General features: G+C 45.9%; 1 protein-coding gene across 3 annotated transcripts in view; it reads left to right on the top strand.

Moving 5' to 3' along the window:
* B4GALT4 (beta-1,4-galactosyltransferase 4) overlaps positions 1–24,208 on the top strand; it is a 78,792-nt gene that overhangs the window by 38,172 nt on the left and 16,412 nt on the right. For all 3 annotated transcript variants that reach the window (XM_074974352.1, XM_074974343.1, XM_074974361.1), the window contains 3 exons: positions 6,164–6,653; positions 8,532–8,764; positions 17,967–18,154. In XM_074974352.1, coding sequence (XP_074830453.1) covers positions 6,380–6,653; positions 8,532–8,764; positions 17,967–18,154 — 695 coding nt within the window. In that variant the 5' untranslated portion in view covers positions 6,164–6,379. The remainder of the gene's footprint in view (positions 1–6,163; positions 6,654–8,531; positions 8,765–17,966; positions 18,155–24,208) is intronic.

Here is a 24,208-nt window from a genome sequence, read left to right as displayed (position 1 = left end):
GAGGTGCAATTGGTGCTTCAGGCCCTCACAAAGGGGACCACACCACCAGGTACTAATACCTGTCTCAAGTCTCTCTCCCTTCACAGAGTTTTGGAACCCATGTCCCTTGCCTAGCGAGTGCTACTCAGTTGATGGTGAGTCCCTCCATCATAACAAAAGGCCAAGTACAGTTCCAAGCACAGTTCCCATAATCAGGGTAATAACAATTTACTCTTCCCGCCCCAATAACAGAGACACTGGGGATCCCACAACAGCCAAAGTGACCATTTGGGCAGTTATGGCCTCATTCTAGGCGGGGTGGGTGTGCCTATGCAAATTGAGATCAGCCCCTGAAGTTCTTTTCCACTACTTGCCACACCTCACCACCAGATGTCAGGGTGGAGCCCATCCTGACTCTGCTTACATCTTCATACCATTTTCAGTGTTATGAGTGGCAGACAAGATGTGCAGCGGCCAGTGTTGCTGCTAATGCAAGTTATGTGCACTGTTTCTTCAAATCCCATAGTACAGAGGTTGGGGGAGGTTCTAGGCAGAAGTTCTGCAGTGAAGCAGAGACGGACAGGCAGCAATCTTTACGGATAATACTGTCTTCCTTATTTTAAAAGAGTTTCTTGTTCATTGTCAGCAGAAAGTGACTCTCTAATTCTGACATTGCCACGTAAATTGTGCACTGTTAGGAGTGTTAATAATATTCAAGCCTGTATATTTGCCTGAAATAGAATTTTGGCTCTTGTTTGCCCATTTAATTTTTGACATTTTTATATTCTTACTAATATGTCAGGTTTCAGAGTAACAGCTGTGTTAGTCTGTATTCGCAAAAAGAAAAGGAGTACTCAGTCAATGAACTATGGGCTGCAGCTGTGGCGTGGGACTGCGAGCTCCGCTCCCAACACACCCTCCATCGTGGAGATAATGTACAAGTACCTGAATTGGTTTTGACAAATCAGCATGGACACTGGCCCAAACTTAGCCAGTTCAGCAAGGCTAGTGAGGATACACTGAATTGTTTGTGCGTCAACCTGTTCAGATTCAAGTGTCTACTATGGATGACACTTAACGGTGAACGAGGGATGCCGTGCATAGTTCTTGGGCCCTCCTTTCCTCTGCACAGCTCACTTGAGTCACAAATAAGGAAGAGATGGGAAGAAGTTGCTGCTGCACTGAGTAGGAATCCTGTAGCCATTGCAACCTACCTCTCTCCCTGCCAATGCCTGTCCCTCTCATCAACTACTTCTAGTTTGAAGAGCTTGGTTCAATACAAAATATTATTTCACCTACCTTGTCTCTCTTATAGTTTGAAGAGTTGGTACTGAGAGTGAGCCTGGAGCACTGTTCTTCCTTCACAACTCTCTTCCCCGCCGGCTAAGATAACCTCCTTTCCCACCTAATCTTCTAAAATCTTCTAGGGGAAACGCACCTACCTCAAGAATTAAAGGGATCTTTTCCTCACATTATCACTCAGCCTTTCTATCAGAGGGAACCTATTCCCAGCCAATCAGCTCAGAGTGTGGAAGAATTCATTGATTTGTAGGGGGAGAGAGTGAGGAACTGGTGGATGTTTTTGGGGAAGAGTATTTTACCCAGAGAACGTTCCAAGTGTTGCTCATAGACTTTAAGGTCAGAAGGGTCCATTATGATCTTCTAGTCTGACCTCCTGCACAATGCAGGCCACAGAATCTTACCCACCGACTCCTGTAACAAACCCCTGACCTATGTCTGAGTTACTGAAGTCCTCAACTCATGGTTTAAAGACTTCAAGGTTCAGAGAATCCTCCAGCAAGTGACCCGTGCCCTACGCTGCAGAGGAAGGTGAAAAACCTTCACAGAGGAAGGTGAAAGTCCTTGCCCCAAGGTGCTTAGTGTTGCATCCCTGACCATCCTGGCTAATAGCCATTGATGGATCTATCCTCCATGAACTTATCTAGTTCTTTTTTGAACCCTGTTGTAGGCTGCTGGTGCACATTGAGCGGATGTTTTCAGAGAACTATCCACAATGACTCCAAGACCTTTTTCTTGAGTGGTAACAGCTAATTTAGATCCTATCATTTTGTATGTCTAGTTGGGATTATGTTTTCCAATGTTCAATACTTTGCACTTATCAACATTGAATTTCATCTGCCATTTTGTTTCCCAGTCACCCAGTTTTGGGGGATCCCTTTGGAACTCTTCACAGTCTGCTTTGGACTAGGGATGTAAAAGTTTAACCAGTTAACCAATAAGCATGAGTCTTGTACTTCTGGGGGAATTCTGTGCATGCGCAGAATTCATGTCCACTGCAGATTTCTTTTCTTCCCTGCAGAAAAATGACTTTTACAGGGAAGCAAAGGGAAGCTGCAAGAGCAGTCACGCACCACTCCCTAGTAGTGCAGGTACAATGTTTCAGGCACCCAGTGGAGAGGTAAATCACCATGGGGTTGGGAACACCCCAGCCAGTGGCTCCTACCCTGATCCAGGATCAACCAAGTCCCGGCTTGGTTGGAGGCAGGAGAGGATGGGACTTCCTCTTCCCCTGCAAGGAGTGGCTGGGGCTGTGTCAGACCCACCCCCAGAAACTTCCCCCAGCTGCAGGAAGCTCAGCATCCTGCCCTGCTTCCTGCCCCCATCACTCCTCAGCTGTGGAGGAGGGGTCACTGTATGGGGAGCTGCTCTCCCATCAACCCAACTCCTATGCATCCAGACCTCCCTGCCAAGCCTCACCTGGTACATCCAGAAGCCCCCTAGCCCTTCATACCCAAACCTCACCCCACTGAACCTCAACCCCTGCCTCTGGACGCCTACCCCTGCACCCAGACCACCCCCCATTGAGCTCCCTGCACTCAAACCCCCACCCTGATGCATCACCCTGAGCCCCCACATCCAGACCCCATGCCACTGACTGCCAACTGCCTGCACCCAGACCCCACCAACCCCCACTCTCCCAGCACTCCCCTACCCCCCCACCCCCGCTGCGAACCCCCCACACAGAGCACTCTGCTGAGCCCCAACAACCTTTACCTGGAAGCCCCTGCAGAGTCCCTTTGCACCTGGAACCCCCGCAATGAGCCTCTGTGCCTCCAGATCCCCCCCACACTCAGACACCCCACTGCCTGCCTGCATCCAGATTGTCTCACACAGAATTCTATCTCCTCACACTGAGCCCCTCCACACTTGGGTCCTGCCTGGTTGAGCCTGCCTGCCCCACACCTGGTGCACCTGGCACAGAGGGGCATGGCCCCAGGGTGTTTCTGCGGCAGGCCCAGGCCTTGTGCTGTGTCAGGGTTGGGTGCAACCTCTCTGCTGAGTCTGTGTCCTGGGGTGGGGGGGCTGCAGAGTGATCTTCCACCTTCGTGCAGCCAGTGGCCTGTGCCCCCCACTGCCATGCTGGAGCCTCTGCATTTATTTATTGACAAATAAAACTTGCAAAATTTTAAAATATTATGTGCAGAATTTTTAGGCACAGAATGCTCTCAGGAGTAGTCTTACCGGTTTCGGTGAACAATTAAACTCCGCTGGCCGCTGGGACTCCTTAATGGTTAACTGTTTAATTGATAAGAATTTTAATAGGTTAAACTGTTACTATTTTTAAACCCTATTTACATCCCTACTTTGGACTTAACTATCTTGAGTAATTTTTTATCGTCTCCAAACTTTGCAACCTCACTGTTTATCCCTTTTACCAGATCATTTATGAATATGTTTAACAACGCTGGTCCCAGTATAGATCCCTTGGCGACATCACTATTTACCTTTCTCCATTGTGAAAACTGACCACTTATTCCTACGCTTTGTTTCCTATCTTTTAACCGGTTACTAATCCATGAGAGGAACTTCCTCTTATCCCATGACATCTTTGTTTAAGAGCCCTTGGTGAGGGACCTTGTTAAAGGCTTTCGGAAATTCTAAGTACGCTATATCCACTGGATCACCCTTGTCCACATGTTTGTTGGGCACCTCAGAGAATTCCAATAGATTGGAGAGGCATGATTTCCTTTTACAAAAGCCATGCTGACTCTTCCCCAACAAATTGTGTTCATCTATGTGTCTGATAACTCTGTTCTTTACTACAATTTCAAACAATTTGCCTGGTACTGAAGTTAGGTTTACTAGCCTGTAATTGTGGGGATTGTTTCTAGAGCATTTAAAAAAAATTGTCATCACATTAGCTATCCTCCAATTATCATCTGGTACAGAAGCTGATTTAAGTGATAGGCTACGTATCACAGTTACAATCTAATTTCTTTCTTCCTTGTATGTTCTGCATCATGAAAAATTAACATAATAGCTATGTGATCATGATGCAGTGAGAAGAGTGTCGTTGAGGGAAGAAATAAAAAGTTGGATCTATCACGCTGTCTGGAGTGGCTCATGACCATGAGTGTTTACTTCAGAGCAGACTGTCAAAAACAGGGCAGACACCCCAAACTGGTGGTATGTTGGTGAAATGTAATTATACAACCCAGTAACAAATGTGAACTCCTGGATCACTGAAACAGTCTTACCATGGAGTCACAGACAGTTCCCTTAAGCTCACCAGTCTATCTTGTCACTTAGGCAAGCTGGATTCAGTGATAAAAGGTCACTTACACCAAAAATCACAAAATAGGTTGCTTGCAATCCCAAGAGACCAGTCACTTACTCCAGCTCAGTTGGTATCTTGGATCTCTCATAAAAGATGCCTGTAGCCAGTTCTGTAATAAACTAACTAAAGGTTTATTAGCTAGGAAAAAGAAATAAGAGTTATATACAAGCATGTAACACAAATGCATTGCAGTCTAAATCCTAAGAGTGATAGAGTTGTAGTGATCTGTCAATGCAAAATGTTCTCTCTCCCGCTCCTGCCCCCCCAGGGCTAAACCATGCCAAGCATCATGGGGAACTCTATGGTTGTGTTTAGGAATCCTTGCTCCTCCAAGTCCACACAGCATAAGAGAGATTCAGTTTCTTCTCGTTAGGGATTTTTATCCCTTCTTCTCTAGAGCCCAAAACTGACAGGATAAGTTCATGCATAGGCTTCTGCTTCCTGGAGGGAGTTAGGAATGCAATCAACAAAGTCTCTGTCCTTTGATGCTACAAAATAGGTCAGTTGCTTTCAATGAGCTATTCTTGTATGCAGGACAAGCACTTTATCGATGCTTCTTTTGTTGTTTGTTGTGTAACACAATTACAGAAGTTTACAATGCAAACACTCATGCATAATTTTGTACCATGGGCTTTAGAGATTATAAATGAGAGTAATACATGTAGCATCCTACAAGCTTTTTATCAAGTCTAATCACTAAGCGTGTTCTTATCAACTTAACACTTAATATCTGTTCTGATGTAAGTAAACAAGACTGGTTTCCAGTTATGTATTTGTAAATGTTCATTGAGGCCTGGGGCCTTGGCATGAGCTGGCACCTGGTCTGCCAGTATCACAGGATCATTGGGAAAGATCTCACTTGAAAAGGAAACTCCCACTCAGAAAAACAGGAAAACTTGCCTCCTCCCGGCTAGTTCTTCAACATTCTGAGAGCAGGTGAGAAGAAAGTGGAGGGCAGTGGTCACGAGGTAATAATGCTGAGTGGCTGGGGAAGGAAGGATTTTTGACACTAAGTAAGCATTGTGTGGCTCACTCCTGGGGTGCATCCCTGAGAAATCTCTCCTTAAACTTTAAAGCAAAGCAAGTTTCATTCCTCAGAGGTAATTTCAGCTGTGCCTCACTTTTCAGGAGTATGGCTAGAGGCAGGCCAGGCAGAGCTTCCTGCTTTCCAGTTGGTGTTAATAATTTGTACTGAAATAGTCCTAGAGACCCAAAATCAGGGCCCCATTGTGCTGGGCACTGTACACACACAGAGTAAGAGACGGTTTGTGCTGCAGCTCATAATCTAAATAGGACCAGACAGAGAGAGGGTGGGAGGCGAAACAGAGGCCCAAAGAGTGGAAGAGATTTGCCCACTGTCACACAGGAGGTCAGTGGGAGAGCTGGGAACAAAACCCAGGTTTCTCGACTTACTGTCTGGTGACCTACCAACCAGACCATGCTGCTTTTGTAGCGCTTTGGCTCTCCGCTTAGGCTCTCTGCTTCTCCGTTAGCACTCCTTGTGCCCCATGTTCTTCTAGTGAATTCGGGGAGGTGGGCGTCGGGAGTGCATTGCAGTGCAGCTGAGGGAATATAAAACAACCTCTTCTCTCTGTTTTGTACTAGGGTGAGTCATGTGATGTTTGCCTTCCAACAATCGCTGTACCAGAACTCCATGAATTCCAAAGCAACAGGAGGCTCAGCAGCCTTTGATATCTCCCAGCTTCCTGCCTTATTGTGACATTCCTTCTGGGTCCTTTATTTTCACCCATCTGAGGTGTATGGTGAAAGAGCTGCATCAGGAAAATTGCTGAGAGAGCGGCTTGCATACGAGGGAGGGCCATGGGCTTGAGCTCTGCCATCCTTCACCTTTCCTACAAGTTCAGGCTGCTGCTGATCTTCATCTTCTTCATAATGGTGGTGGCATGGGCCACCTCCAGTTACCTTGTGGACACTGTACAGGAGACTCCCAAAACAAAGAGCTTGGTGGAGAATTTCAGGAAGGCAACCATGCTGGAGAAGGAGAATCAGAAAAAGAAGTCCATGTCAACTGTAGAAGAAGTTCCCACAGTGAAGTCCACCGTGAGTCACTGCCCTGCTCTCTCTCCCTACCTGCGTAAGTGGCTCAGTCTTCAGTATCTTTAATGAATGAAATCTGCTTTTGTGCTACTGATTCCTTGGTTCCCCTCTAGCCATCTTTCACCCAGGTGCTTTTCCTGTGAATCAAACTCAAAGCTAGTGACAGTTGCATAAAAGATAAACTGCGTCCTCTCAACCGTTAGATATCTGTTCACCCTAGAAATACTTAAGAAGTATAAAGAGATGTGTAGGACAGTTTAATACATTATGGGGAGAGGTTGTTGGGTCCTCACCATGCCCAGTGGTGGTGCTTTGGCTAGGTAAACTAAACGAACTCCGGTAGCTCATGAGTTACCTAGATGCTGTCACCCTGACTTCATTCTGAAAGGCTAGCAAAAACCCACCATGCCAACACTGGAAGGAGATGGAATGGATGACATTCCTACTTGCCTATGAGACTAGTTTGGCCCATATGTACTTACTGGCTATGGCAGCCAGTTAGACAGGGGAACAGAAGGTGGGGAAGGAAAACCCATCAGAAATAGCTGTAGCAGCCTGATATCTGGATACTGTGCTCCATTGGCAACTTTAGGTACCTGGTTACTGGGCTCATTATGGGTCCCATACTGTGCTCTTCATTGTTTAATCTGTTAAATCTGCAGTACTTAAGTACAGCCCATCTTCTGAAATGCATATTGCAACGTGCTGAACTCCAGAATAATAATTTAGTAGGAAATGGGCCTCTGCCCCTACCTGACTTGCTTGCTGGTTCCACTGCTTCCCACCCCCCCTCTTTCTTTTATGCTGAACCCTGCTTTTGTGGTAAGAGATTTCCATCCTCCTCACAACCCATACACTTCCGCTTTCCATCTCCACAGCAGATGTGAAAACCCTAATGGGAAATGAAATGTAGTTTCATAAGTGTATCTTCCTTTGACAAAGACTGTGTGACTGTTTTGGGGACTAATGCTATCCTCCTGGCTAGGGGTCAAATGGACATCTTCAGAGGCTTCCTTAGACTGGCCATTTTTATTAGTACCGTAGCTCCATGGAACTTTGAGCAGCCCATGGAACCTTGAGGTTTGCCATATTGGCCCATGCTACCTTTTTCAGCTTTACTGCCAGGGGGTGATTTCTGCGTTAGCAGCACAAAGCTTCTGGACCATGTCGTCCTCCTTGTATGCCCATGCTCATGCAAGCTGGTTGGGCGATGCTGACATTTTTTCCTGCAAAAAAAATAGTTTAAAAAAAATTCATTTTTTCTGGGAATTTTTTTCAGTCAAAACTTTGCAACCATCTCTAGTCACAGTTGTGTGATTTCTTCTCCCTCAAGTGAGCTTTCTCTATGTCAGCAGAGGCTATGATGAAAGATCAGCACAGCAGCCACTGAAAAGGTCTAATTTGGGCATGGGAATGTTGGATTAGTAAGAGGCATTTCCTGACCCTAAAATGTTTACATCCTTCAATGTCCATGGTTAAAGCCATGATGATTTCCTGCACTTCTACTCTCACATCTCTCTCCACTCTCTCTCCCCTTGAAGCCCATGTTGAAACAATGACTATCCTTCTGATTGAGTGGGACTCCTTTTATACATCATTGTCATTGCTTCTTCAAGTGAATAAATGCTAAGCAACTCCAAGTATCCACTCCCTCCAGGACCCATGTAATGCCTTTACAACACTCTCCATTCCATTTGATCTGGGAAGCAAGATAAATTAGAATTTGAGATTGAACCCAAGCTTCTCATGCTGTTGTATGGACTGTGATGTAAAGGAGGTCAGACAAGATCATCAGAATGGCCCCTTCTGGTCTCGGAATCTATAAATGCTGGAGTGCAGAGTCACTCCCATGAAGGCACTTAGCTAGCCTGAAACCAGAAATGAATTAAGAATGCTTCCTGTACTTCTCCTATAGAGGGCCCCCGCAAGCTCAAGTTCAAAGCATCTCTCACATTCGAAGAGGTACGGAAGGAGAATCCTCAGGTGGCAAAAGGCCGGCATCGCCCTGCAGAGTGCTCAGCACTGCAACGAGTGGCCATCCTGATCCCACACCGCAATCGAGAGAAGCACCTGTTGTACCTGCTGGAGCACCTCCACCCATTCCTACAGAGACAGCAACTGGACTATGGTATCTATGTCATCCACCAGGTGAGGCAATCATGAAGGCAAGAGAACTGCTTGCTTGGGGGGGGATAGGAGATTAATTAACTCCTGTGCATCCCAAACTCTTCTGCCCTGCGGATATTTCTCCTGGCTTTGTGATGGTGCCTCAGGGCTGGCTGTCTCCTTTATTGGCTAGAGGACAATGGCATTCCTTTTGTTCAGCGATCCTGTCTGAATTAGAGAAGCTCTTTAAAAATGTCCCACCTTCCCTAACACCAATTCAGTTCTGTCTGTGTTAACAGTGCTGCGAGCTTCAAGGCAAACTGGCTGGTAGCTGCCTCTTGTGCTTTACGCAGGATGCCATCCAGCCTGCTCAGAACAAGTCTAATTGTTATAGTGCTAACATGGATTTGGCAGCCCTTCTGCATTGGGGCTCACACTGGTGCTAGTACTGGGGAATCTGGACTATTGTTGGTAAAGATGGGAATCTTTTTAGAAAATGTCCTTGATGGTAGCTAGAGCCTTCAAAATCATACATAGGAAGCCCTTGCCAGCCTGAAGAAACTATGAAATGTATTGTAGCTTAGTTAAAAGAAAAGGAGTACTTGTGGCACCTTAGAGACTAACCAATTTATTTGAGCTGTAGCTCATGAAAGCTTATGCTCAAATAAATTGGTTAGTCTCTAAGGTGCCACAAGTCATCCCTTTCTTTTTGCGAATACAGACTAACACGGCTGCTAGTCTGAAACCTGTAGCTTAGTTAGCATTTCCGACCTAGGCCTTGAGGTGACCATCCTAATGTTTGTTACTGAGAAAATTAACTTACCCAGCATGTTAAACTTACACAACCAGGATGAAACGTTCTCAGCCCCAAAATTTTGGGGGTGTTCAGATCAAGGATCTTGGTTCATGGGTCTCTTCCACCCCTTCAGATAGTTTATTGATAGTGACAATCATTATTCACATCATAGTACTTGTGTACGAATTCCTGTTGTCTGGAATAAAACACTAAATAAGAGCTCTTTGGCATACAGATACCCTTTGAGTAGCAAAGATGAATGGAATGTGAAGTCCTGACAGTATGTTTGATACCTTCGAGATTCTGTTCACATTCAGTGGCTTTGCGCTAAATTAATTGCTAATTTTGTAGAGCATTTTAAGTCTTGCTTGGGTTTCTTTCATACCCAACACTGGTACTGTGGTCAGGTGAGCTTGAAGCATAAGTCTGCTCTGGGAGTGGAAGCCAGCAAATGCTTTTCTCGTAACCCACTCTCAGGGCTTTCTGTTTTTAAACTTCCATTCACATCTGCTCTACTTTGATTCACTCTTCAGATAGCAGGAAACAAATTTAATTCAAAACTCCCTACCCTGTTCTGTTTAAATAACGTCACAATTGTGTCATAAACCAACCCTGTTCTGTTTAAATAACCTCACAATTGTGTCATAAACCAACAAGAGGCAGGAAATTCTGAATGAAGGCCTATTTCTGGCTCTAAATCATCTAGGAACAGGAGCAGCAGTGATTGGCAGGATCTGCTTTTACTTGGAATATCCTGTTTTTTTTGTTTTTTTCCATTGCTCTGAATCGGAGTTTTACAGGTTGGCTGAAGAGGGGGATGTCCTTCCTTTACTATTTTAGGATGTATTAAAGAAGGCCCCAAAGCTCCTTCTGTCTAATCTATCACCAGTGCCAAGTCTTGTTTTCCCTATTTTGCTGGAGGGTCTTTCTTTTGAAGACCCAGAGATGTGGACTGGGACTCTCCCATATCCTTTATTGTTAGGAGGCAGTGATGGATAGGCACGCACAAAACCAGAATGTGTAAACACAGAGAAGGGATTTTGAAGATCAGCTGTCACTTGCTCTTGTTAACGGTGAAGTCATAACCTTATTAGTTGTCCACACTGTGTTCCAGAAAAAGCAGGGTGGACCACACCTGACTTTTTAATACTAAACATGCAGAGACTGCCTCTTGGGTGATGGGGGAAAGAATCATAGACTATCAGGGTTGGAAGGGACCTCAGGAGGTCATCTAGTCCAACCCCCTGCTCAAAGCAGGACCAATCCCCAATTTTTGCCCCAGATCCCAAATGGCCCCCTCAAGGATTGAACTCACAACCCTGGGTTTAGCAGGCCAATGCTCAAACCACTGAGTTTCCCTTCCCCCAAAGGGCCTTTTTAGTCTTCTCCATTGATCATGAAAAGGGCACCAAGCCAATTCTTTTCCCTCTGCAGGTCACCTTTACATTATTTTTAAAATATCATGTTTTTTTTTTTTAAGGGTGCTGGTGAAAGCCCTAAAGAACAAATCTTTCCTTTGTTCACAAAGTAGGTGCTGCACTGTTTGCCACAATGTATTCGTCCCCCAGTGTGCCTTAAACTTGCCTATAGGGGGAGAGAGGGGAGTTTAATCTCCATGGGTTATTCAGTCCTTGGGTTTAGGCTGAAACTGGCAACAAGAGGGCCAGTTAGAGCCAATGGTAATTGTGATGTGGCTTGCTGCATGTAGGAACTGGACTGGGATGGCCTGATCAGTGACACCAAACAGCCTTCAGATGTTAGACTCTTTGTAACTACCAGCCTAGGCTGAATTTGACCTAATATGTAAATGAAAGGCTCCATATTCATACTCAACCTATATGCATGCCTGCTCTTCCCCCAGGCTTACCATCCCCTGGATGTGAGAAGGAACAACTTCTTCAGACTCCTTCACAGAGCACTTCTCTGTCTCCCTGGATGGATCCTGAAAGGACCCCCTCTCATTCCTCTGAGAAGGGCTTTTAAACTCTTAGGGCATGGCTACACTTGCAGATGTAGAATGCTGTGAGTTAAACCCGCTTTCATACAGCTGAATAGGGAAAGCGCTGCAGTCTGTCCACACTGACAGCTGCAAGCGCACTGGCGTGGCCACATTTGTGGCACTTGCAGTGGCGTTGGGAGCGGTGCATTATGGGCAGCTATCCCACAGAGCACCTCTTCCCATTCTGGCGCTGTGGCTTGTGGGAACGGGGCGGGGAGTGTAGGGCATTCTGGGTCCTGTCCCAACGCCCCGTGATGCATTGTTTCGCATCCCATCATTCCCTTTGCTTCCGTCCACATTTGGCTCCATCTTTCAACGTTTTTTGTACTGCGTGCTCTGTCTTTCCTTTCGGTCTGCGGGAATGGAGCCCGAACTGCTGAGGAATATGCTGACGAGTCTCACCAGCACGTCACGTTTGGCAGTTGAGTTATTCCTTATGATCCAAAGTGACAGTGATGATATCGACTCGAGTAACGCATATGACATGAGTTTGCTTGTGGCATTCACGGACATGCTCACCACTACAGAATGCCGCTTTTGGGCTCGGGAAACAGGCAGTGAGTGGTGGGATCACATTGTCATGCAAGTCTGGGATGACGAGCAGTGGCTGCAGAACTTTCGGAGGAGAAAAGCCACTTTCATGGGACTGTGTGAGGAGCTCGCCCCCACCCTGCCGCGCAAGGACACGATATTGAGAGCCGCCCTGATGGTGGAGAAGCAGGTGGCTATTGCCATCTGGAAGCCGGCAACTCCAGACAGCTACCGATCGGTTGCTAACCAGTTTGGAGTGGGAAAGTCGACCGTTGGACTCGTGTTGATGCAAGTTGGCAGGGCCATTAATCGCATCCTGCTCGGAAGAACCGTGACTCTGGGTAATGTGCATGACATTGTGGCTGGCTTTGCACAAATGGGTTTCCCTAACTGTGGAGGGGCAATAGATGGCACGCATGTTCCAATTCTGGCATCAGCCCACCTAGCCTCCAAGTACATTAATCGGAAGGGGTATTTCTCTATGGTTCTCCAGGCGCTTGTGGATCACCGTGGGTGTTTCATTGACATTAATACAGGCGAGCCCAGAAAGGTGCATGACGCACACATCTTTTGGAACACTGCCCTGTTCAGGAAGCTGCAGGTGGGGACTTTTTTCCCAGAGCAGAAGATCACCATAGGGGAAGTCGAAATGCCCATTGTGATCCTTGGAGACCCCGCTTACCCTTTAATGCCGTGGCTCATGAAACTCTACACAGGGAGCCTTGACAGCAGCAAGGAACGGTTCAACTACAGGCTGAGTCAGTGCAGAATGACTGTGGAGTGTGCATTTGGCCGTTTAAAGGGCCGCTGGTGCTCTCTGATGGGAAGCTGGACCTGGCCGATGACAGCATCCCCGTGCTTATATCCGCATACTGTACCCTCCATAACATTTGTGAAGGGATGGGTGAAAGATTCACTCAGGCATGGAACTCAGAGGTTCAACACTTGGAGGCTGAATTTGCACAGCCAGAGAGCAGGGCTATTAGAGGGGCCCGGCGTGGGGCTGCAAGGATTAGGGATGCCTTGAGGGAGCAATTTGAGACTGAAAGCCACCAATAATGTCTGATGCCCTGCATGGGAATGAATTGCAGTCGTTCCAATGTTAGTAGGAATCTGTGTTTGCTATGCTGACTTGCAGTGCCTGTTTCTTTGCTGGGCTAAGGTATCTTTTCCTTTATGCAATAATAAAGAATGTTTTCAAAGCCAAAAAATCCTTTTATTGAAAAGAAACACAACTGCTTGGGAAACAGAAAGAGAAGAGGGTGGGGTGGGGAACGGTACAATCACAGATTTGGGTATGTCCTGTTATCATACTCAGCCTTCCTGTCTGGAGTGCTGTGCAATGAGTGCTGCACTTCAGGATGGCTATAATTCAGGATGGGGGTTCAGTGCGGTGGGTAAAGGTCATAGTTTTCAGGGCTGGGTGGTGAAACTACAGGTGTTGGAGGCAGCTGCTGGCAATAAGAACCCGGATGCTGGGGAAAGTGGGTTGGAGGTGACATGGGGGCACAAGGGAAAGAGTTTTGGGACAAGGGCTGCGGCGGGGGGGCGGGCTTGGTAGTGCTCCGCCTGCATGTCTACGAGCGCCTGGATGGAGTCCGCTTGGTGCTCCATGATGCTTATCAGCCGATCCGTGCTTTGCTGCCGGAGCACCGTGCTTTTGTGCCAGCGCACCTCATTCTGCTGGCGGATCCTCCTTTCACTGTCCCGTCACTCTTGCACTTTTCGATTTTCATTAATTGAATGCTGCATTACTTCATGCAACATCTTCCTTGCTTCTATGTGGCCTCTTTCTGATTCTTTGGAGTCTTTCGGCTGGTGATAACACAGATGGCTGAGATCTCAAGGTTGCATCTGTAAAGGCAAAATGCAACACTTAACAGAGGCAGCATTGTTCACACCAGACAGAGCAATCATTCCCCCACTTAAGGGCAAGCACAGTCTACACAATAGCATAATTTGTCCATCCCAATGCGAGCGCACATAACCCACAGGAGCCCCAAAATGGTGAGTAAGCACAGGGTCAAGCGTGATTGATCGTTTCACGGCTGTACTGTCCTCTGAGTTTCTGTGCCCTGGGGAGAGCCAACAGCATCAGGGGGCCCCTATACTGAACACTGTCCCCACATTTTCCACAGGAGTCGTCCTGGAAGATATCTCGCTGCTGAGGGTGACCTGGGAAGCAAGGGAGGGTCTTCTACTGCAATGCGGCTTCCGCCCTGGCCCATATGCAGCTTGCCTGTGTGCAGCAATGGTCCCCCCGCCCCTCATGGCACAGTGGCGCGGACATGTTAGCCTGACTGGGACAAGGACCACAGTGGTTCTCCCATGAAACCTGCGCAAGCGCATTGCCCAAGTTCTGGAGGAGACCTTTGAAGAGATCACCGAGGCCGATTACCGTGATGTGACAGAGCACATCAATGCCCTATTCCGCATCTCGGCATGCCTGCAGCCCTAACCCTCCTCACCCCAAGAGCCCGCACCGAATAACTTCCTTCCCAAAATAAAAGCTGCTTACCAGGAACCTCCTCTGGTGTTTGTCCTTCCCCAAGCACCGGCCGCCGCGACTGGCTACCTTCCTCCTGGCTTGAGAGCAGCTCCTGGGTGCATGCATCTAGGGATTCCAGGGTGTCTTCCTCCGCCTTAGCACCCTCACTCCCGCTTTTCTCCTCCTTCTCCTCCTCCTCCCACCTTGTTGAACTGGGCTCTGAAGTGTCCATGGTGGTACTCGGAATGGAGGTGGGGTCGCCCCCAAGTATCGCGTCCATCTCTTTGTAGAAATGGCAGGTCGTGGAGGGCAGCACCGGAGCGTCTGTTTGCCTCACGGGCTTTGCGGTAGGTATTCCGCAGCTCCTTCACTTTAACCCTGCACTGCAGTGCGTCTCGGTCATGGCCCCTTTCCATTTTGTTCCTTGATATCTGCCTGAAGGTATTGTAATTCCTACGGCTGGAGCACAGGTGGGACTGGACCCCTTCCTCCCCCCAAACGCCTCGCCATTGCTCCATACTGGGGCTCGCCTGGCGCGTGGAGGCATGGTCACCTGGAAAGATTCGTTGAGAGCACTCCACACCTGGCTAAGCAAACAGGAAGGGGATTTTAAAAATTCCCAGAGAATTTAAATGGCGGGTTTGATGGTTGGTCACCTGAGGGCAGGGCAGTAGAGATCAAAGTGATGACCAGAGTGGCTAGCAGAGGCATTGTGGGACACTTCTGGAGGCTGATCAGAGTGCTCTATAGGACCAGTGCATCCACACTGGTGCCACGGCACTCCAGTGGGGGCGCAGCAAACGTTATTGACTTGCTGAGATGGAGTACCAGCAGCGCTGTAGCCACAGCGTCAGAGCGCTCTACGTGCCTTGCTAATGCGCCCGGGGCTCCTTTATTGCACTGTAAGTCGCAAGTATAGCCAAGCCCTGAGTGTTTTGATCTCCAGGCTCCCAGCTTTGGCAAAACAACTCTGACACTTCAACCTGGAGACAGGATCCTAGAAGCTAACAGCTTGGCCCATTGTCTTCCAAGTATGCACTTGAGGCTGCTTATCTAGGTTTATTGCATTGCTTTCCTGTTTGTTCTCCCTTCAGATCTTCATTAAGTTAGATCAGTACAGTCTTATAGGCAATTCTATTAACTCACCATAGTTACACAATAAATATACCTCCCTGATCAGGTCACTTAAATATTCATATAATTATTGCACATCAGTAGTCCTAGATTAATACATTGCAGCTCATTGTCTGTCACAACTGAATCCTATGTGTGTGTGTGTGCTGCTGTGTCTGCAGGAAATATATATTAGCCTAGGGTTAAGTCCAATGGCAACTGATAAAACAATATTGATCATAATTTTTTAGCAGTTGGTTTTATAAAAATAAACATTTGTTATACTGATAAGAAGCACACGGGATCTTTATAGGGGAGAAGGCAGCATGCCGCATTTATTGAGAATACAACGGTTAGCATATGCTTTTCATTCACACACACAGTCTTGCCAGTCGACGTTTAGAGTTACGAGTCCAGAGTCTGGATCAATCTAGTGGCCAGCCAGATTGGTCGCAGAGGGGAGCAGAGCTCTGTCGGTCGCGATCCGATGCTCCTGGAGTGTGACAAGATGAACCCAAAGTCCCATGGCTAAGCACCCTGTTCTTATAGTCTTTTTTCTCTGTTGAAGTCTATGGATTTTGCTGTGTCAGTTTGTGACTGGTTACTTCTTAATTGGTGTATCTTTTGATGTAAACGTTCCAATACACCTCCGAGAGGGTCATCCTGTCCTGGTTCCGATGTAATCAATTGTCCTGCCTTTAGGGGTGCCAGCCTTCACCTCAGGGTCGTCAATTTGCCCTTCCTTCATTATGGATGTGCACTGATGATTTTGTGGTGTCGTTAAGTCTCTTTACTCCTTCTTCCTTGACCATCTGGCTATAACAATGGTCTTTACACCTTATCTTTTCCTGATGCATACATTCCTCATACACAAACAGTCTTTTTACAGAGACCTTTGAGAATACAAACAGTGTCAGTTTATTTTGAATCTTCTTAACATAGACACAGTACAAGGTCCTGTCTCTTACTTACTAAACCTTAAAACAAAGAAATGTATATTTATCTAGAGTGCCTAATTTACATATAGGAAACCATAGTAGACATTATAACTTATCCTAAAACAAAAGGGTGACCATAATCAGTCATAAGGATTGTTCTGGTCTGTCCCTGCCTTAACATCAGTACAGACACTGGCAGTCTGTCAGATGCATTTCTACCAATGTCCCAGAGGGTCATTCCTTTCTGCTATTCAAATGGGGTGGCTGGTAAAATGAAATCAAGACCTACATTAGTACCTCGACTCTTATAGTACAATTATAAAATCCTGCTCCTACACATTGATAAAGATGGAAAATAGTCAACTTCCTTTTTAAAGGGAATGTGAACTGTCATTCTCTTTCTGTTTGCACTGCAGGCCGTTGTTCACACATAGCCACAGGATGTGTTCTGCAGGCTAGCGTATGGGTGCGTGCGTGCGTGCGTTCAAATGCATGCATGCTCACGAGAGGGCTGCGTCATTGCTCTAACTGAATTTTGTCACCATTATAGGCTTAAGAAACGACTAACTACAGCTCAAAATTCTTCAGCTACAATTAAAATAAACCTATAGAACAGATCCTTCTGAAAAGGGAAGAGGCACCAAACTATAGCAAAAAGTAAACATGTACAATCCAGTAAAAAATAGAATAAAGTAAAATCTGAAGCCAGGAGTCCTGGTACAGCTCTGTGTATATAAAAGACAGTGTGTGTAGATTGCGGGTAGTGTACCAGACTGTGTGGTAGGAGTACCACATTTTTTCCCTAGCTCTGCACATAATGTGTGACCTTAAGCAAGTCACTAACTTCTCTGTGCTTTAGCTTCTCTATATGGAAATAGCAATACTTTCCCTTGTTGTAAAGTGCTCGCAAATCAATGGAGGAAAAGTGCTAAATTTTAGAATACAGTTATTTTTTATGTTTATGTAACTCATGCTAATAATAACTGCATTTACACTCCGTGCTTTCTAAGCCACATGGTCGTTGCTCTTTCATTACTTTGTCTGATGGAAATTCTAAGGCAAGAAGTGATGGGAGTAGAATAGTATCACACAACTTAAGTTACTTCTGGCAGCTAGATAACCTGTGCCTTGTCTGACTCTGTCTATGGCCATTCATGACAGGTAGGGGATGAAGAAACACTTCACAATATTGGCTGCTTTGATGCCCAAATATAATGTCAAGGAATAGCTCTTTGTTTGGTGTGAGAACTTGGTACAGTATAAAGGCTGAGAGCCATGAAGGATACTGTAACCTATGCGGTTAGGATGGAATCCAGGCAGGTTGCAAATAACCTTTAATGGGTTTGATGTATGCCTTGTTTTCCTTTCCTTACTCACAGGCTGGCAATACCAAGTTTAACCGAGCTAAACTGCTGAATGTAGGATACTTGGAGGCCCTGAAGGAGGAAAACTGGGACTGTTTCATTTTCCATGATGTGGACCTGTTGCCAGAGAATGACTTTAACATGTACATGTGTGACAAACAACCAAAGCACCTTGTAGTTGGCAGGAACAACACTGGGTACAGGTAGGAATGAAAGAGCTTGGAGAACATTTTGACTAGTAATTGCCAGATTATTGGTAACATTCCCCTTTCTAAAGGACCCTTAGATTGGTGCATTCCCTGCCATCTCATATGATACTCTGCCCTTCTATAGCACCTTCCATCCAAGGATCTTTACAAACATAAATGAATTTAGTCTCTCAAATCACCAGTGAGGTAGGTCACTGTGGTTAGCCCTGTTTCTCACATGGGGTAACGGAGGTTCTGAGGGAGCTAAGTGATGTACCACAGGTTATGCATAGACACTGTGGCAGAACCAGGAATTCATTTCAGGTCTCCTGGTCCTGTGATTTTAGCAGGATCATCCTCCCAAAAGTTACTCTAATAAAGTTTCCTCTTCTGTAAGATCTTCATATCAGGCCTACATCTGTAGAAGAGGAAACTTTATTAGAGCAACTTTAGGGAGGATGATCCTGCCTCTCTCATTAGCTGTTTTTACAGCTCATAGCACAGTGGGGTCCTGATGCCAGTTGGGCCCTCTAGGTGTTACCGAAACACAAATAATACATCTAGAGTGTGACATAGGAAATCAAGTCCCACCCACCTCAAATAAACAAGGCCCTCAAATCTGGCCTGAATACTTAGAGGAGTTTGAGTAGGAATGCTGTCGTCTTTTCTTTGAAGATGTCCTTCCTTTTTTTATGCCATGCCAATACAAATATTAGTGATAAAAGTTGTGCTACTCAAAAGCTGATCTGCAGTGTGTGAAAGTAGAACTCTTTTATACCCTTTATAAAGAGATGTGGGGGGGGGGGCAAGGAGAAGACTTTAATGTGCAGCTCCTTACATGAGATAAACAGCCTCTTACCATATCTTTCCCAGACCTGAAGAAGAATTCTGTGGAGCTCCAAAGCTTGTCTCTTTCACTAACAGAAGTTGGTCCAATAAAAGATATTACCTCTCCCATTTTGTCTCCCTTACCACTCAGTCAGTCTAACTCCAGGATTCCAACCAGACTCATAACAGATTTCCGGAAGTACTGTGCCTTGCAAAGAGAATACCAGGGGCCATAAGACAGCCCACTGAACACAGTAGAAGCAAGCACCCCAGTTATTCAAGAGTCAGTTGGATTCCAGAAGAGTAACAATGGAATGACCCTTGAGGCACTTGAATGGCCTCAGATGCCCTAGTTACTGTATCTGTTTTGAGTAATGAATCACAGATGAATTTTTGCTCTTACTAGCGATTTTCTTCCAGTTAATTTTCTAAGCCGCCTTTTGTCCCTGGGAAAGAGCTGTTACTTTTCATTCACATGACTTAGTGGTTTGAGCCTTGGTTTGGAGGTGGGGGGGAATCCGTCAGAGGGTTAGGTATGTTGTTAAGGCACTGGACTGGTGATCTTGGGTTAATTCTTGGCTCTGCCACACACTTCCCATGTGAGCTTCGACAAGTCACTTTTTAAAATCTCTGCCTCCTGTACCCATCTTTAAAATTGGGACAGTTCTTCCCTATATCCCAGCAACTTCATTATCGTGTGAGAGAGACTCTGATCCTATGTTCAGGAGAGCCATGTAAGAACCTAGACAGATAGAGCCCTAGTTCCTGGAACCACGTCTTAAAACCCCATCAGGATTGACTCAGCCTTTTGTCCTGCTGAGGTGGCTAAACGAGGCAGTTTACTAGGTGCAGATCTTTCAAACAGGACCCAGGTGTTGACTTTTGTTTTTCCCAGGGGGTGCACCACTCTTGATTGGCTTCTTCCCTGGAGGCCCTGCCCTTGCTCTGCCTCTTCCTGCCCCTGGTCCGCCGCTCCCCCGATGCTCCACTCTGCTCCCCTCCCATAGGTGTAGTTTGACTGCTGTTTTGTGGGGAGGGGGCAGGAGTGTGCCCATGCATGCACACACGTGCACACTGAAGCCAGTTTCTTTGGCTCACTGCCTCTCTCCCACTGCCTGGAGTGGTAGCGGGGGTGGGGGGGGGAATGAATTGGCTTAACAGGGGAGCCCCAGCTGCTGCTGGCAGCCACTTCGGTGCCAGCTATGGCAGCAATGTCACTGCTCTAGTGCTGCTGCAGCCACCTCCCTGCTGGGGCTATTGTTGCTGCTGAGCAGATGCCACATGCTGGGCTCCTGCTTCCTCCCCGCCCATTCCCGTAACCCCTCCTCTTCCCTATCCCCTCCCCCTTCCTCTCCCCACTGTCCCCTGCCCCATCTCCTTCTCTTTCCCTGCCCACTGTCTATTCTTCCCCCCCACCCCCGCACATACCATTGTATGGTAAACAGGCGGGCATTAGGACCCAGGAGGCAGCGGCCTGGAGCACCGGAGAACAGCTGCTCTGTCCTGCCCGCTCTGCTCTCCCTGAGCCAAAACATGCTGGGAAGGGTGGGTAGAAGGGGGAGGCCTGCCCTGCAGGCCAAGCAGAGCAAGCCTGCTCTACAGCTCAGTGCTCACAGAAATCGGGGTGGGGGGGGGAAGTGGCACATGACCCCATGTAACACCCCCCCCACACACACATACCTCACCTCTGTTTGAGGGGAAAGTGCCTCCCTGCACTCCCCCAAACTGTGCCCGTGCCCCCTCCCCTGAGCGCCTTCTGCTGGCTGCTCACTCCTTTCTGTCCCTCCTGCCTTAAGGGCGAGTGATGGGGGTGGAGAGGAGCAAGCGGCGGAGGCTTCGGGGAAGAGGTGAGGCAGGGGCATGAAGAGGCACCACGTGGGTGGGGCCACAGGGGAAGAGCCAGAGTGGAGGCAGGGCTTCAGTGCAGAGCGCGGGCGGGGCCACTGTCCATGGGTGCTGAACATATCCTATTTTTTTTCCGTAAGTGCTTAAGCCCCAGAGCACCCACAGAGTTGGTGCCTGTGAAACAGGACCTTAAAATGCAAGGGCCTATCTGTTGTACATAGACACTTTTATAGGGCATTTTTTGTAAAAGGAGGGATTTGCCATGTTATACCAATAAATTAAAAACCAGCAGGATCTTATTAAAGGGAAAAAGGCAAAATACCACATTTATTGTGAATACAGAAAGAATCATAGTAAGCAGTTAGTTATAGCTATAACATTCCATTCAATCTCATCTTTATTCACTCATTCATTCATACAAACACACACACACACACACACAGGTTCTGCAAGGTTGTTATCATAGTAAGCAGTTAGTTATAGCTATAACATTCCATTCAATCTCATATTTATTCACACATTCACACACACACACACACAAACACACACACAGAGGTTCTGCAAGGTTGTCATCATAGTTACCAGCCTTAGAGTTGCTCATGCCAAGCCACTGGCCAGGTGGCCTGGACATGAGGAGGGAGCAGGGCCTTGTCAGATGCTCATCTGATGCTCCTGGAAGTTGGTTTGCAGAATCAGACCCCAAAGTTCTCACTTTTTAAGAGTCTATTTTTATAGGAATTTCTTCCTATGCCAGTCTATGGGAATTGCTTCATCATGCTGTTGCTGAATCAATCAGCAGATAGCACATTCCTGACGGCTCCAAGAAGTTATCTTGTTCTTTGGTTCTCCCATTCTTGAGGCTGTTGGGTGGATTCCAGTCTGCCCTCCGGGGGTCCTCTGGTTATTTCCACTTGACGCCTTCTTCAGCCGATGGACACTGGATTCTTAGGCTGGCACCTCCCTGATCATTCAGTTGTTATCCACACCAAGCATCCGTCCACATACATCCTCTATCTCTATTTTAATCACAATTGTTAATACAACAAAAGGGCGGGGAGTCTCTGGGTGCTGTTTCTGTTGTTAGAGTATTGCTTTGAGTCTCTGTGAATTGCTTTGAGAACAGATTCTGTCTTAGAATGTACTAACACAATTAGCAGCTTGCAAGTTTCACACATAGAGGGAGAGAAACAGTACCAAAACCCAAGAGACCTCTTAATTAGTAATACCCTTGAATTTAAACTATGGGGAATCAAACTCATTTGTGATTTTAATACAGAACTTCTTTAATATGATCCAACATAATCCCCCTTTTGACACTAAGATTTATAATCGTCAGTGTCACTTTCTATGTAGCCTATTCAAGAGAAGGTACTGTGAGGCAATTTGAGTTTGTGATTCCAATTCATGCCACATACACGATCCTAGTGATGTATCTTTACTACAAGGTTCTGGGGCAACAGGCAAGGTGAGGCACACCCACTTTTGAGGAGTCCATTCGGTACAACCTCTAGTGTCCAATAGCTTCCCTCCCTCCCCAGCCCACTGGCTCGAGGTCCAGGGTAGCCAGAAGGATCCCATGTATAATATGGGGAGTGGGCTAACCTTCAATACCTTTGCCTCCAGGGACTGTTGGTGTGCAATTTTGACAACAATTTCTCCCGTTAACAAGTCTGGTTTTACAATACTGGAAACATATTGCATCCATTCATATTGATAAGTGTCAAACAATGATCTCTTTGTTTTTTAACAAATGCATCAAACCTTAATATTTCCCAATATGACCCAGAACATTTTGTGTTCCAAAGTAGCTAGTGCAAGTATCTGCATTTCAGTGCATCCCATAGCTATGGCTGTGTGGTTTCCTATTTCTAATATTTTTTTTTTCTTATGCATAAGCCATGTGGTAGTATTAAGCCATTGCCAAAGATTCCATCGGGCTTTTAGGTTACCCAGACCAATTTGGACCAAGTCTACATTGGCATGTACTTGTTTTTGTGTCAGGCTGTCCTGTAGCTGGGTCAGAGAGCTTAATTTATTTTTAAGTACCTGCAGGTCTTTAGTTTTTTTTTTTTTTTTTAAACACACAACAGTGCTAGCAACAAGACAAAACATAGAACACAAAACACAATTTCTATTGTGACAGTAGATTCATGGTATTGGGTTGCTTTTCAGCTGGCATCAGCTTTTCCTGATTTTCTGAAAGACAAAAAGAACATGTTTCTACCCCTTTTTGGGGTGGCAGATTATTGCTTAAAATATTTCTTTTACAAATACCCTTGCTGATTGCAGGCAAAACAGAGGAATTGCCCCTGTATTTTCCTGTTTTTGTTCTATAGGCAGGCCAGGTTTCAATGGCTTTTATCTTTTAAGGGTTATGGGGAAATTATCCCACTGTTTAGTCATTAAATCCCTGAGTTTTCCTTCTTATACAGAAGACCAAGTTTATAATGTTTTTACTGCTGTGTTAAGCTTCAAGTTTTATTTACAGGTAATAACTGAGAAGCATCATTACCATACGACCTTAAAGGGTTTTTCCAAAAATCATACACACTATATGTTGTTACAGGGATACTTATTATCATTAAATTTATTAAAATTATCTTGTTATCCCATGTCTTTTATTTAGACAATTTGTTTGCTGACCAGGTGTGTCCTTTATCTGCAGCTCCTTTGTGCTGCTAGTTCTTTCCTTCCTTTATCATTTAGGTAATTTGCATTTTCACAGACACTTCCTGCTTTTGGATTTAAAGCCATCAGCAGCTCAGAGACTCTATCTTAAAAGGGACACAATCAACTTTCACCAGAGTTTTGATTACTTTTAACTTCTGCTTCCAAAACACACAGCAATCTGAAAAAGAAAACCCAACCTATTGTGGCTCCCTTTGGAGCCCTAATAGCATTTTAATTAAGTAGCATGGTACGTTTGCATTTCTTTTGCCCCTTCTACAATATACCCTGCGCATGTTCTGGGGCAAATGCACATTCCTTCCATAGTTTAACTTCTATAACATTATCCATATCAATTTTTACATAAGGTGTAACTATTTCTTTTTTTTTGCTTACAGAGTTTTCATGTACCTTTATCAAAGTGACAGTCTGATTACTCAGAGCCATTTTAAGACTCAGTGTTTCTAACATTGCTTCTTTTTGTTTTGTGCACCTCACCCCTGCTGTTGCTTCAGAGGGCCACTGTCTTTTTTAAATTTCGTATTTATTTATTTTTTTTTTACTACAGCTCTCATCTGCTATTTTGTTACAAAATCAAACAAACAAACAAAAACCAACCAACCAAACAAAAATAATCCAATTTTTTTTCTATTCTCCAGATTTTGACTGCCCTGCTGCAGCCACAACTTAAAAACATTTTAAATTTTGTAAAGCATTGAGTTACCTTTT

The sequence above is a fragment of the Natator depressus genome, chromosome 1 (genome assembly GCF_965152275.1).
Source record: "Natator depressus isolate rNatDep1 chromosome 1, rNatDep2.hap1, whole genome shotgun sequence".
In the NCBI taxonomy this organism is placed as follows: Eukaryota; Metazoa; Chordata; order Testudines; family Cheloniidae; genus Natator; species Natator depressus.
Note: the sequence above shows the minus strand (reverse complement) of the source record. Positions and strands in the feature narration are given on the sequence as shown.